The sequence below is a fragment of the Pseudophryne corroboree genome, chromosome 6 (genome assembly GCF_028390025.1).
Source record: "Pseudophryne corroboree isolate aPseCor3 chromosome 6, aPseCor3.hap2, whole genome shotgun sequence".
Taxonomy (NCBI): domain Eukaryota; kingdom Metazoa; phylum Chordata; class Amphibia; order Anura; family Myobatrachidae; genus Pseudophryne; species Pseudophryne corroboree.
The window spans coordinates 575,671,294-575,687,321 of NC_086449.1; the positions used below are offsets into that span (position 1 = coordinate 575,671,294).

Below are 16,028 nucleotides of genomic sequence, written 5' to 3' on the forward strand. Positions count from 1 at the left end.
TCTGCCTCTCATTCCCAAGGTAATACGAAGGCGAGGAGTGAAAACTATACTCGTGGTTCCGGATTGGCCAAGAAGAGCTTGGTACCCGGAACTTCAAGAGATGCTTTCAGAGGACCCTTGGCCTCTGCCGCTCAGACAGGACCTGCTGCAGCAGGGGCCCTGTCTGTTCCAAGACTTACCGCGGCTACGTTTGACGGCATGGCGGTTGAACACCGGATCCTGAAGGAAAAGGGCATTCCGGAGGAAGTCATCCCTACCCTGATCAAAGCCAGGAAGGATGTCACCGCAAAACATTATCACCACATTTGGCGAAAATATGTTGCTTGGTGTGAGGCCAGGAAGGCCCCAACGGAGGAATTTCAACTGGGTCGATTCCTGCATTTCCTGCAAGCAGGGGTGACGTTGGGCCTCAAATTGGGGTCCATTAAGGTCCAGATTTCGGCCCTGTCGATTTTCTTCCAGAAAGAACTGGCTTCACTGCCTGAAGTTCAGACTTTTGTCAAAGGAGTTCGGCGTATTCAGCTTCCTTTTGTGCCCCCAGTGGCACCTTGGGATCTCAATGTGGTTTTGGAGTTCCTGAAATCACATTGGTTTGAACCACTTAAGACTGTGGATTTGAAATATCTCACGTGGAAAGTGGTCATGCTGTTGGCTCTGGCTTCGGCCAGGCGTGTGTCAGAATTGGCGGCTTTGTCCTATAAAAGCCCTTATCTGATTTTCCATATGGATAGGGCAGAGTTGAGGACTCGTCCTCAGTTTCTCCCGAAGGTGGTATCAGCGTTTCACTTGAACCAGCCTATTGTGGTGCCTGCGGCTGTTGGGAACTTGGAGGATTCCAAGTTACTGGACGGAGTCAGGGCCCTGAAAATGTATGTTTCCAGGACGGCTGGAGTCAGGAAAACTGACTCGCTGTTTATCCTGTATGCACCCAACAAACTGGGTGCTCCTGCTTCTAAGCAGACTATCGGGCGCTGGATTTGTAGCACTATTCAGCTGGCGCATTCTGCGGTGGGACTACCGCAGCCTAAATCTGTAAAAGCCCATTCCACAAGGAAGGTGGGCTCATCTTGGGCGGCTGCCCGAGGGTTCTCGGCTTTACAACTTTGCCGAGCTGCTACTTGGTCAGGGGCAAACACGTTTGCAAAATTTTACAAATTTGATACCCTGGCTGAGGAGGCCTGGAGTTCTCTCATTCGGTGTTGCAGAGTCGTCCGCACTCTCCCGCCCGTTTGGGAGCTTTGGTATAATCCCCATGGTCCTTACGGAGTTCTCAGCATCCACTAGGACGTCAGAGAAAATAAGAATTTACTCACCGGTAATTCTATTTCTCGTAGTCCGTAGTGGATGCTGGGCGCCCATACCAAGTGCGGATTGTCTGCAATACTTGTAAATAGTTATTGTTACACAAATCGGGTTATTATTGCGAGCCATCTGTTCAGAGGCTCCTTTTGTTATCATACTGTTAACCGGGGTTCCTATCACGAGTTATACGTGTGATTGGTGTGGCTGGTATGAGTCTTACCCGGGATTCAAAATCCTTCCTTATTGTGTCAGCTCTTCCGGGCACAGTGTCCTAACTGAGGCTTGGAGGAGGGTCATAGGGGGAGGAGCCAGTGCACACCAGATAGTCCTAAATCTTTCTTTAGATGTGCCCAGCGGAGCCGTCTATTCCCCATGGTCCTTACGGAGTTCCCAGCATCCACTACGGACTACGAGAAATAGAATTACCGGTGAGTAAATTCTTATTTTAAGGGAGACATCTTATTTGGAGAAGACCTCAATAAAATCATGGCTGATTTGGCGGCTGCTAAGATAGCCTTTCTCCCTAATACTACTCCTTCTGCACAGAAGGCAAAAGGTACCACTTTTCGCTCCTTTCGACCTCAAGGGAAAGCAAAAGGTCAGGCATACCCGAGACAATTTCATGCTTCCAAAACCACAAAGCCTAAAACTAAACAATCCTGGGCAACCCGCCAAACTGCTTCTAAACACGACAAGCCTGCTGCATGACTGGCGGCCTTTTCCTCTGGGGGACCCCAGGGTGGGAGGCACACTTCTGTGATTCACTCAAGTCTGGTTAAAGACCACTTCAGACGTGTGGGTGCGAGAAGTTGTCTCTCACAGATACGCAGTCTCTTTCAAGAGACGTCCCCCCTCGCCAGTTTTGCACCACGGTTATCCCTTCGGATTTATTAAAATCACAAGCTCTTTATTTGGTTGTATGTTCCATCCCGGATACAAGAGTGGTGGTGCCGGTACCTCTGTCCCAGAAAGGCAGAGGATACTACTCGACCCTGTTTCTAGTACCGCCGAAACCCAATGTGTCTTTCCGGCCCATACTCGACCTCAAATCACTGAACAAGTTTGTGAGTGTGTCCAAATTCCGTATGGAAACAATGCGCTCAATTGTACTGGCCATGGAACCCGGAGACTATATGGTATCCCTGGATATACAAGATGCTTACCTGCATATCCCTATTGCCATGTCGCATCAGCAATATCTGCAGTTTGATATTGTCAAACTCCACTATCCGTTCCAGGCTCTGCCATTTGGACTGGTCATGGCTCCTCGGATCTTCACCAAGGTTATGTCCGTGATGACAGATCATCTCCGTCGCCAGGGAGTCGGGATCCTGCCGTATCTGGATGACTTGCTGATTCTGGTAAACTCCCACAATGTCCTTGTCAGTCATCTGCAACGGACGATAAACTTCCTACAAGCCCACGGGTGGCTCATCAACTGGAAGAAGTCCTCACTGGTCCTCAATGCATGGTGCACCTGGGAGCACTGCTGGACACACAGTCAATGGCTGTTTCTGTCTCCAGAGAAGGTCATGAAGCTTCAGGACAGGATCAGATACTTCCTCTCTCGCCCAAGAATGTCGATACACTCAGCGATGCAAGTACTAGGCCTCATGGTGTCGTCTTTCGACATGGTAGAGTCCGCTAAATTTTATTCCCGCCCTCTGCAGAGGTTAATCATTTCTAAGTGGGACGGCCTACCTCATCGGATCAGGTCTCAAATGATCTCCTTAACTCTGGAGGTTTGTATGTCGCTGACCTGGTGGCTACAGGACCAGCAGTTGAGCAGGGGCCATCCCTTCTGGATCCCCGACTGGGTCCTACTGACTACAGATGCCAGTCTGAGGGGTTGGGGGCGCGTTGTTGGAGCAGCACTCTTTCCAGGGTCGGTGGACCAAGGAGGAATCACTCCTCCCGATAAACCTTCTGGAACTGCGGGCAGTGTTCAATGCTTTGTCTCTCGCCCTGCCTCTGCTACAGAACAGGCCTGTTCAAGTACGGTCAGACAATGCCACCACGGTGGCATACATAAACCATCAAGGTGGCACTCGAAGCCGCATGGCAATGATTAAAGTGTCAAAAATCCTTCGTTGGGCGCAACGCCATCTGCCAGCAATATTGGCAGTTTTCATTCCGGGAGTCCTCAACTGGGAAGCAGGGAGTGGAGTCTTCATCAGGAAATCTTTCAACTCCTATTGGACTAGTGGGGCCTACCAGGTGTAGACCTGATGGCGTCTCGACACAATCACAAAGTTCCGAACTTCGGATCAAGGACCAGGGGACCTCAAGCAGCATTCGTGGACGCACTGGCAATTCCATGGAACTTTCGGCTGCCCAACGTGTTCCCTCCAGTGTCTCTCCTGCCCGTGGTGCTCCGGAAGTTCAAACAAGAAGGAGGAATACTACTTCTAGTCGCTCCAGCGTGGCCCTGGTGGTATTGGTTCTCAGACCTGCAGGGTCTATCAATAGAGCGTCCTTTTCTACTTCCTCAATGCCCAGACCTCCTCGTTCAGGGCCCTTGTGTCTACCTGGACCTGGCCAGACTGGCTTTGATGGCATCACTCCTGAAGTACAAAGGATTCTCCAAGGTGTTTATCCAAACTATGCTGAAGGCCCGCAAACCGCCTTCTGCGTGGATTTATTACAGGGTTTGGAATTCTTACCTCACCTGATGTGCTGCTAAGAATTACGACGCATACAAATTCAGTACTTCCAGACTTCTGGCTTTTCTGCAACAAGGCCTGGACGTAGGCCTTGGTCTGGCCTCCCTCAAGGTTCATATCTCTGCCTTGTCTGTGTGGTTATAGAGAAAAATTGCGTCTGTACCTGACGTTCATACATTCACTCAGGGTGTATTGTGGATTCAACCTCCCTATGTCCCTCCTGTGGCTCCATGGGATTTGTCTGGTGTCCTGAATGCCCTGCAGGAGTCTCCATTTGTACCTCTTGAGTCAGTGGACCTTAAGTGGCTCACGGTCAAGGTCCTGTTCCTACTGGCTATTGCCTCTGCTAGGAGGGTGTCAGACCTAGGCGCTCTGTCCTGTCGTCCACCCTTTCTGATTTTTCACTGTGACCGAGCGGTTCTTAGAACTCGCCCTGGTTATTTGCCTAAGGTGGTGTCATCTTTCTACCTTAACCAAGAGATTGTAGTTCTGTCCTTTATATCTTCTGATTTGTCCTCCAAAGAGTGGTCTTTGGATGTGGTAAGGGCTCTCCATATTTATGTGGAGAGGACTGCCTCTATCAGGATACCCTTTTTGTACTTTTTGGTTTTCACAAACGTGGCTGGCCTGCGAATAAGCAAACCTTGGCTAGATGGATTAGAATGGTGATTGCACAAGCCTGTACGCAGGCTGGACTTCCAGCTCCTGCTGCTATCAAAGCCCATTCTACTCGGTCTATTGAACCTTCTTGGGCGGCCTGCCGAGGCGCGTCCGCTGAACAATTGTGCAAGGCGACTTCGTGGTCCTCAGTGAACATGTTCATTAGGCTCTAATGCCTTCGATACTTCCGCCTCCCAGGATGCTTCCTTTGGACGCCTAGTTCTCATGCCCACTACAGTGCATCCCCTCCCATGAGGAACTGCTTTAGGACATTCCCGTGGTTTCCCTGTGGAATAACAATGTACCCCGCTGCAGAAAATGAGATTTATGGTAGACTTACCATGGTTAAATCTCTTTCTGCGGGGTACATTGTTTCCACAGGGCGCCCGCCCTGACGCACCTAGCTTCTTTGGGTTTGTATGGCATTAGCCGCTAGTCCATTCTCCTGTTATGAGAATGTGGTTCAATGTGACTAACATCTACCTTTTACCTGCTCCTGCATTGGACTGGTTAATGAAAATGAGCTCACAGTGCCTGGAGGTGGGGTTATAGAGGAGGCCCCAATGCATTCTGGGACAGTCTAAAGCTTTAGCCTGTTGGTGCCTGGATCAAGATCCATCTCTACAACCCCCATGTTTCCCGGTGGAACCTATATACCTCACAGAAAGAGATTTAACCATGGTAAGTCTACCACAAATCTCCTTCTTTTTTGTTTAATTCCAATATACTAGATCAGTTCCTCAATACAAACCTAAAATTCCATATTGATTAAAATAAATATTATATTGGTGGTTTTATGTAGAGAATTATGGCTTGAAATGTAAGTATTGCTTTTTTCACAATTGTGAGGCTGCTGGTCCCACATTGTCTCCAGCAGGAACTCTTCTGCATCATACATGGCACTAAACACCATCTGTAAAGACCTTTTTTATAGCATGTTTTCTGTATCATATAATGTATTATTTTTTTAAATCCATTGTGTTTGGGTTTTTAGTATAGATTACTTTATGCCTAATTCAGAGGTAGATGCAAATGTCACTGCCATTGTGTCTTATTACATAGCAACACTTCAAATGCTGCAGGAGGCATCTTGTGTAAAAAGATGTCTACTACCAGTTCTCTGATCCGCTGGCATCGGATATCTGAATAACCATAAGGTTATGCGTCTAAGCTAGTGAATCTGCATTGGAAGACGCAGATGCTGGCTTCAGCTCTCCCACAAAATGGAGGCGACCCTGTCAATCATGCTGCAGCTTAGCGCTTTATCAATGCACATGCACACTGCATTTTAGATAGAAGACCAAAAGTCAGCAGAAGGAAGATCGAAGATGCCAGGTTAAGCCAGAAGATTTAAGGATGCATAAATCCTGGCAGCAAGGTGCCTCTTGCAGAAGAGCTTATTCTGGTCCCCTTGCTGTGCATTTGAGGTCCAATGAGAGTCAAGTAGATAGCTGAGCTAAGCCAGCGCCAAGAGGCAAGAAAGGATCCGTTGCTTGGCAAGCTGCAGAGTGCCACTGACCATTGCTTGGAAGTGCTGCTGCAGATTGAACTCCTCTGTGACTTTTGTAAGGTCTCAAACAGGGACACCCTTTCCTTCTGTTAATATCCTAGACCACCAGGATGTCGGGCCATACTTTGGCATTAGGCCCATGGAGACCAGATAGGCGGGCACTAGACCTCTGTGTTTTGTCTTGGATTGGGGGGGGGAACTTAAAATTAGTCTGGCAGAGAACTCCTGAATGTCTTAAACATACTTCAGCTGTTGCAGTGTGATGTCTTTTACAGATGCAATGGAGTTTCTGGGCAATTCATTAATTTTAGACACATTTTTTGTCTCCCAATCCCATATTAGCGGACACTAATAAATATCATAATTCATCTTTTTAATCCACTTGCTGTGATGTGAGAAAATCTTCAACAACTATTTTAGCTGTTTATGTTGACCAGAGAAGGAACTGCTACACAGCACATTTCAGCTAATCTACAGTAGAGGGCCATAGTGAACCTTACATTTTATATTCATGCTTCAGCCTTCAGAATGTGTCACTTTTGGTTTCAGATGTTCTTTGAAAGTGTCCTTTTAAAATATTATGCATTATGTTCTCATGTTAACAAATCACATATTTGCTGTCTAGAACACATCCACAGCAGCTGCTAATTTGTCTTCATCTATGGCTGTCTTACTTTCGGGACCTTTTCTGAATCAAGAGGTGGAGGCCAGTAATGTAAGTAAAGCAAGAGTGCCCTCTATTTCCTCCCCACAATTTTTCTGTGTTGTCTCATTACCCAGTTCAAGAAAGTAAAAACAAATATTGCATAGAGATATTATACCATAACATTTTATAACCAGTTTCATTGATCAATTTGCAATTGATTTTTTTTTTTTTTTTTTTATTAATAAACCCTTCTGTGTAAGAACATCATGCATCCCACCTTTTACGTGTATTAAAAGGTACAATGATTACAAGCCAGTTAGGAGAGCTAGGGGTTACTTGAATAAGCCAATGTAATTTCATGAATCTCTTATTGTCAAGGTGTTGAAATAGACATATATGTATTGTATATAGCAATGAGGAAAAGCATGATTCTGGGGAAGTCAGTGTGGACACAACAAGACATTAGAGACACTTCTCTGTATTAGCCAGTGTTACCAAACAGAGAGGAGTCACTTTGCACAATACTGTGTCTAGCCTTCATTTTTAGGTTGGAAGTCAAATAAGTTCTAACATATGATTAGTATTTTCAACCAGTCGTTTCCCAGATCATGAACATGCAATATGCATACGTTGTTAATGAATGTGTTGCTGTTGTGCCCGGCATTAGCAAGCTTTATTTATCGTATGTCTTCCAATCTCTCTCCCCCAGATCTTCTCTCCCATCTGTCTGAACCTTTCCTATCTATCTTACCACCCCCTCTTTCCTATCCTCTCTTGTTCTCCCCACCCCCATCTGTCTGTTTAAAAGGCAGAGCATAAAGCTGTAAATACTTCATAGGTCAAACAGTAAGGGTGCTTGGTCATAAAAATCTTAATGGTCCATCTACTCTGCAGCTCTAAAGAGGATTAACAGAGACCATTGCACCTATATTATTGCAAATGCTTATTCATTAATTTATTTTAAAAAATCTGCAGAGTCGTATTAAATATACAAATCAGGTAGTTATCGGTAGCATTGCACGTAGTGTAAATGCCCATACACACTGGGCGATTTTGAGCTGAAAACAGCTCGCTTTTGGTGGTTTGAGCTGCTTTCATCTCAAAGCCGCCCAGTGAGTATGCCCCGGCGATGAGCTCTGATGTGCGCTGCCGCTTCATTGCTGGCAGCCGCCGTTCATCTACTGGTATTACCAGTAGATGAACGTCAGGATGAGCGGCTTTCCATAGCGTCCTGCTATGGAAAGCCGCTCACCCCCGCTGACATCGCTGGGCAGCGGGGAAAAGCGCTCAGTATGTATGCACTGAGCGCTTTTCAGGCCAGAGATGTCAGCGATCATCACTATGCATACACGCTGGGCAAAAATGCCCAGTGTGTATGGACCTTAAGATCTGATGACGCAATGATCATAAGCCCCAGCGCTGGGTGTGCTGGTCTCTGGTAGCACTCTTTTAGAGCTGCAGATGAGATGGACTATATGGAGCTATCTTTCTCTATCGTCCTAAGTGGATGCTGGGGTTCCTGAAAGGACCATGGGGAATAGCGGCTCCGCAGGAGACAGGGCACAAAAAAGTAAAGCTTTACTAGGTCAGGTGGTGTGCACTGGCTCCTCCCCCCATGACCCTCCTCCAGACTCCAGTTAGATTTTGTGCCCGAACGAGAAGGGTGCAATCTAGGTGGCTCTCCTAAAGAGCTGCTTAGAGAAAGTTTAGTTTAGGTTTTTTTCTTTACAGTGAGTCCTGCTGGCAACAGGATCACTGCAACGTGGGACTTAGGGGGAAAGTAGTAAACTCACCTGCATGCAGAGTGGATTTGCTGCTTGGCTACTGGACACCATTAGCTCCAGAGGGATCGAACACAGGCCCAGCCGTGGAGTCCGGTCCCGGAGCCGCGCCGCCGACCCCCTTGCAGATGCTGAAGCGTGAAGAGGTCCGGAAACCGGCGGCTGAAGACTCCTCAGTCTTCATAAGGTAGCGCACAGCACTGCAGCTGTGCGCCATTTTCCTCTCAGCACACTTCACTGGGCAGTCACTGAGGGTGCAGAGCGCTGGGGGGGGGCGCTCTGAGAGGCAAATATAAACCTTATACAAGGCTAAAAATACCTCACATATAGCCCATAGGGGCTATATGGAGATATTTAACCCCTGCCTGACTGGAAAAATAGCGGGAGAAGAACCCGCCGAAAAAGGGGCGGGGCCTATCTCCTCAGCACACGGCGCCATTTTCTGTCACAGCTCCGCTGGTCAGAACGGCTCCCAGGTCTCTCCCCTGCACTGCACTACAGAAACAGGGTAAAACAGAGAGGGGGGGCACATTAATGGCTATATATATATATATTAAAGCAGCTATAAGGGAGCACTTAATATAAGGATATCCCTTGTATATATAGCGCTTTGTGGTGTGTGCTGGCAGACTCTCCCTCTGTCTCCCCAAAAGGGCTAGTGGGTCCTGTCTTCATTAGAGCATTCCCTGTGAGTTTGCGGTGTGTGTCGGTACGTGGTGTCGACATGTATGAGGACGATATTGGTGTGGAGGCGGAGCAATTGCCAAATATGCAGATGTCACCCCCCAGGGGGTCGACACCAGAATGGATGCCTTTATTTGTGGAATTACGTGATGGTTTATCTTCCCTTAAACAGTCAGTTGAGGACATGAGGCGGCCGGACAATCAATTAATGCCTGTCCAGGCGCCTCAAACACCGTCAGGGGCTGTAAAACGCCCTTTGCCTCAGTCGGTCGACACAGACCCAGACACGGGCACTGATTCCAGTGACGACGGTAGAAATTCAAACGTATTTTCCAGTAGGGCCACACGTTATATGATTTTGGCAATGAAGGAGACGTTACATTTAGCTGATACTACAGATACCGTAAAACAGGGTATTATGTATGGTGTGAAAAAACTACAAACAGTTTTTCCTGAATCAGAAGAATTAAATGACGTGTGTGATGAAGCGTGGGTTGCTCCTGATAAAAAGTTGATAATTTCAAAAAAGTTATTGGCATTATACCCTTTCCCGCCAGAGGTTAGGGCGCGCTGGGAAACACCCCCTAAGGTGGACAAGGCGCTCACACGCTTATCCAAACAAGTGGCGTTACCCTCTCCTGAGACGGCCGCACTTAAGGATCCATCAGATAGAAAGATGGAAGTTATTCAAAAGAATATATACACACATGCAGGTGTTATACTACGACCAGCTATAGCAACTGCCTGGATGTGCAGTGCTGGAGTAGTTTGGTCAGAATCCCTGATTGAAAATATTGATACCCTAGATAGGGACAATGTTTTACTGTCGTTAGAACAAATAAAGGATGCATTTATCTATATGCGTGATGCACAGAGGGATATTTGCACACTGGCATCTCGGGTGAGTGCTATGTCCATTTCAGCCAGAAGAGCCTTATGGACACGACAGTGGACAGGCGATGCGGATTCAAAACGTCACATGGAGGTTTTGCCGTATAAAGGGGAGGAGTTATTTGGAGTTGGTCTATCAGACTTGGTGGCCACGGCTACTGCCGGGAAATCCACTTTTTTACCTCAAGTCACTCCCCAACAGAGAAAGGCACCGACCTTTCAACCGCAGCCTTTTCGCTCCTACAAAAATAAGAGAGCAAAGGGCTTGTCGTACCTGCCACGAGGCAGAGGAAGAGGGAAGAGACACCAACAGGCAGCTCCTTCCCAGGAACAGAAGCCCTCCCCGGCTCCTGCAAAAACCTCAGCATGACGCTGGGGCCTCTCAAGCGGACTCGGGGACAGTGGGGGGCCGTCTCAAAAATTACAGCGCGCAGTGGGCTCACTCGCAGGTAGACCCCTGGATCCTGCAGATAATATCTCAGGGGTACAGGTTGGAATTAGAGACGGATCCTCCTCATCGTTTCCTGAAGTCTGCCTTACCAACCGTCTCTTCCGAAAGGGAGAGGGTGTTGGAAGCCATTCACAAGCTGTACGCTCAGCAGGTGATAGTCAAAGTACCCCTATTACAACAAGGAAAGGGGTATTATTCCACTCTATTTGTGGTACCGAAGCCGGATGGCTCGGTAAGGCCTATTCTAAATCTGAAGTCCTTGAACCTCTACATAAAAAAGTTCAAGTTCAAGATGGAGTCACTCAGAGCAGTGATAGCGAACCTGGAAGAAGGGGACTTTATGGTATCCTTGGACATCAAGGATGCGTATCTACACGTTCCGATTTACCCCGCACACCAGGGGTACCTCAGGTTCATTGTTCAAAACTGTCACTATCAGTTTCAGACGCTGCCGTTCGGATTGTCCACGGCGCCTCGGGTCTTTACCAAGGTAATGGCCGAGATGATGATTCTTCTTCGAAGAAAAGGCGTATTAGTTATCCCATACTTGGACGATCTCCTAATAAGGGCAAGGTCCAGAGAACAGCTGGAGACAGCTTTAGCACTATCTCAAGAGGTGCTAAGACAACACGGGTGGATTCTGAATATTCCAAAATCCCATTTAATCCCGACAACTCGTCTGCTGTTCCTAGGAATGATTCTGGACACGGTTCAGAAAAAGGTTTTCCTTCCAGAGGAAAAAGCCAAGGAGTTATCCGATCTGGTCAGGAACCTCCTAAAACCAGGAAAAGTGTCAGTACATCAATGCACAAGAGTCCTGGGAAAAATGGTGGCTTCTTACGAAGCAATTCCATTCGGCAGATTCCATGCAAGAATATTCCAAAGGGATCTGTTGGACAAATGGTCAGGGTCGCATCTGCAGATGCACCTGCGAATAACCCTGTCACCAAAGACAAGGGTGTCACTTCTGTGGTGGTTGCAGAAGGCTCACCTATTAGAAGGCCGCAGATTCGGCATTCAGGATTGGATCCTGGTGACCACGGACGCCAGCCTGAGAGGCTGGGGAGCAGTCACACAAGGAAGAAACTTCCAGGGAGTATGGACGAGTCTGGAAAAGTCTCTTCACATAAACATTCTGGAACTAAGAGCAATCTACAATGCTCTAAGCCAGGCGGAACTTCTCCTGCAAGGAAAGCCGGTGTTGATTCAGTCGGACAACATCACGGCGGTCGCCCATGTAAACAGGCAGGGCGGCACAAGAAGCAGGAGTGCAATGGCAGAAGCTGCCAAGATTCTTCGCTGGGCGGAGAATCACGTGATAGCACTGTCAGCAGTGTTCATCCCGGGCGTGGACAACTGGGAAGCAGACTTCCTCAGCAGACACGATCTTCATCCGGGAGAGTGGGGTCTACATCCAGAAGTCTTCAACATGTTAATAGACCGTTGGGAAAGACCAATTGTAGACATGATGGCGTCTCGCCTCAACAAGAAACTGGACAAATATTGCGCCAGGTCAAGAGATCCACAGGCAATAGCTGTGGACGCACTGGTAACTCCTTGGGTGTACCAGTCAGTGTATGTGTTTCCTCCTCTGCCGCTCATACCAAAGGTATTGAAGATCATACGGCAAAGAAGAGTAAGAACAATACTAGTGGTTCCGGATTGGCCGAGAAGGACTTGGTATCCGGAACTTCAAGAGATGCTCACGGACGAACCGTGGCCTCTACCTCTGAGAAGGGACCTGCTACAGCAGGGTCCCTGTCTTTTTCAAGACTTACCGCGGCTGCGTTTGACGGCATGGCGGTTGAACGCCAGATCCTAAAAGGGAAAGGCATTCCAGAAGAAGTCATTCCTACCTTGATTAAGGCACGGAAGGAAGTCACCGTGAAACATTATCACCGCATTTGGCGAAAATATGTAGCGTGGTGCGAGGATCGGAGGGTTCCGACGGAGGAATTCCAACTGGGTCGTTTCCTACATTTCCTGCAATCAGGATTATCTATGGGTCTCAAATTGGGATCCATTAAGGTTCAAATTTCGGCCCTGTCAATATTCTTCCAAAAAGAATTGGCCTCTGTCCCTGAGGTCCAGACTTTTGTCAAGGGAGTACTGCATATACAGCCTCCTGTGGTGCCTCCGGTGGCACCGTGGGATCTAAATGTAGTTTTAGATTTCCTCAAATCCCATTGGTTTGAACCATTGAAAAAGGTGGATTTGAAATATCTCACATTGAAAGTGACTATGTTACTAGCCCTGGCCTCTGCCAGGAGAGTATCTGAATTGGCGGCTTTATCTTATAAAAGTCCTTATCTAATCTTCCATTCGGATAGGGCAGAACTGCGGACTCGTCCGCATTTTCTCCCTAAAGTGGTATCAGCATTTCATCTGAACCAACCTATTGTGGTGCCTGCGGCCACTAGCGACTTGGAGGACTCCAAGTTGTTGGACGTTGTCAGAGCCTTAAAAATATACATTGCAAGGACGGCTGGAGTCAGAAAATCTGACTCGCTGTTTATATTGTATGCACCCAACAAGTTGGGCGCACCTGCTTCTAAGCAGTCGATTGCTCGTTGGATTTGTAACACAATTCAACTTGCACATTCTGTGGCAGGCCTGCCACAGCCTAAAACTGTAAAAGCCCACTCCACAAGGAAGGTGGGCTCATCTTGGGCGGCTGCCCGAGGGGTCTCGGCATTACAACTCTGCCGAGCAGCTACGTGGTCGGGGGAGAACACGTTTGTAAAATTTTACAAATTTGATACCCTGGCAAAGGAGGACCTGGAGTTCTCTCATTCGGTGCTGCAGAGTCATCCGCACTCTCCCGCCCGTTTGGGAGCTTTGGTATAATCCCCATGGTCCTTTCAGGAACCCCAGCATCCACTTAGGACGATAGAGAAAATAAGAATTTACTTACCGATAATTCTATTTCTCGGAGTCCGTAGTGGATGCTGGGCGCCCATCCCAAGTGCGGATTATCTGCAATACTTGTACATAGTTATTGTTAACTAATTCGGGTTATTGTTAAGGAGCCATCTTTAAGAGGCCCTTTCTGTTGTCATACTGTTAACTGGGTTTAGATCACAAGTTGTACGGTGTGATTGGTGTGGCTGGTATGAGTCTTACCCGGGATTCAAAATGCCTCCCTTATTGTGTATGCTCGTCCGGGCACAGTACCTAACTGGAGTCTGGAGGAGGGTCATGGGGGGAGGAGCCAGTGCACACCACCTGACCTAGTAAAGCTTTACTTTTTTGTGCCCTGTCTCCTGCGGAGCCGCTATTCCCCATGGTCCTTTCAGGAACCCCAGCATCCACTACGGACTCCGAGAAATAGAATTATCGGTAAGTAAATTCTTATTATTTCTATCTATGCAGTCATTATGTCGACATGGTCAAAATGTCAACTATGTCACTATGTTTTTTGACATGCGTAGCACTGTTTGTGGCACAATCATGTAGTCCAGCAGTTCCCAAACTTGGTCCCCAAAGACCCCCAACAGTTCATGTTTTCCAGGTGACATGTGGATTTTTAAAATGTAGAAAAACTGAAAGAAAGGTAGGTGCACTGGTATAGTCACCAAGTTAACAGGTGACAAGATAATTATATACCGGAATAGTAACAATAAATATATTAAATATCAAGTGTAAATACTAGTCTCTTCACAATATATAAAGGACAGAAGACGTCATCATAATACCGGTGGTGCTCCCAAGAGTTAGGGCAGAATATAGGACAGTTGAGACGCAAAGAAAACTCTCTTTTTTGGGGCACTCTTATTAAATATTGCTGAAAACTTAAAACTTAACTTTTATTAGCACAAATAGAAGGTCAAACCACAAGCATCTTATATGAACTTCACAAATGGCAGCATATAAATCTCAACCACAATCTCTGTGGTATGTTGCCACTATAATGATATGGTTTCACCTATGTATCCAAATCATAATTCAACTGCAATACAAATGATTGACTCTTGGTAAAAATATCTATATCATTGTAACATCATCCGCTGTATATGGATACATTCCATATTGCTATTAACATTTTTGTTTCATCCTTCTAACGTAGAAAAACTGGAAATAGGTGAAAAATAAATGTAGTAGAATTAGAATAGAATAATATTGTACTCCGCTGCTTCTCACCTTCAGACTACCAATGATTGAAACATCGAATGGGCAGATTTTTAAAATGTGGCAGTTGGTGATACACAGTGAACCGGGATCAGTATGATTTCCCGACTGACGAGATCCCGGCGGCCAAAATACCAACGCTGGAATCCCGACCTCGAGCACAGCGTGTCCTATCGCGGGGTTTCTGGCCGCGGTCAGGATGCCAACCGTCAGCATTTCAATGGCTGTCGGGATTTCGACAGCCAGGATCCCGACAGTCAGTACTATAACTGCATACCCAGCACACCTGACAGGTCATGTGGAAAACCTGAACTGTTGGGGTCCAAGGGGTAGATGTAAGAAGGGTCATTTTGAGGGTGAAGCCGTATCCGTGCTGTTATGTGCACTGATAGTGCTTCTCCCCTTGTATGAAGGATATGCATTATCTGACAAAGGCGATATCAGAGCTGCTATCTACAAGATGCGGGGACAATATACTGACAGCTGCAGTTGTCATTGCCAATACACCACAGCAAGGACTGTGCTGTCCCTGGCTGTGGTGGCTGCCGGCTCCAGGCTGCACAAGAGATCTCATGCATGCCCAGTGAGCTAGCGGGGAGGAGAAACACAGTGTATCAGCACTAGGCTGGTTTGCTGTGGGGGCATTTGGTAAAGATCGCCGGAAGGGGGAGTTTTCACTCTGTCACTCTGGCAAACAAGATGTTCATACATCTTGTTGCTATTGCTTCCTGCTTCGCTTCATTATACAGCCGAAGCAGGAAGAGAAATACCGGCGTGATCAGTGCCTGGTAATACATCTACCCCTGAGTTTGGGAACCAGTGATGTAGCTGATGACGGCAAGGCTTTGTATAATGATTCAGATACAGAAGATGTGGTTTTAAAACAGACTGACAGGGGGCAGTGGCCTGGACGCTGCTCTGAGTGGATGTGTGGCACCAGAGCTCCAGCCACTAAAGGGTCAAAACTTGCCCATTCCTGCTGCTCTCTGTGCCCATATTACCTCTACCGGCTCTACTCACAGCTGTGGGCAGTAATCCGAGTTCAAGAGACCACGCCGGGTGCCCCTTCCAGCCGAATTACGATTGAGGCCTTCGCCTGGCTCTGAAGCCGGGGCCTCGAGTTTGCCGCCTCCCCGAAAACTAGCTCCGGGACCGGAGCGCGGCCGAAACGGGACTCCTGGCAGCCCCCCCGCCATCTGAACTTCCTCCCACAACATCTCCTACCTGCATCTGGCCCTCGGGCACCATCAGGCGTGGGAGGTAGTCCTCTCTGCCTGCTGCAGCTGCAGTTTCTTTGGAGGATCTCCTGCCT

At 47.6% G+C, this 16,028-nt stretch overlaps 1 protein-coding gene across 1 annotated transcript in view; it reads left to right on the plus strand.

The window, feature by feature from the left end:
• CDC25C (cell division cycle 25C) overlaps nt 1–16,028 on the plus strand; it is a 184,209-nt gene that overhangs the window by 88,560 nt on the left and 79,621 nt on the right. Inside the window, exon 10 of the mRNA XM_063927873.1 lies at nt 6,761–6,850. Within this exon, the coding sequence (XP_063783943.1) occupies nt 6,761–6,850 (90 nt within the window). The remainder of the gene's footprint in view (nt 1–6,760; nt 6,851–16,028) is intronic.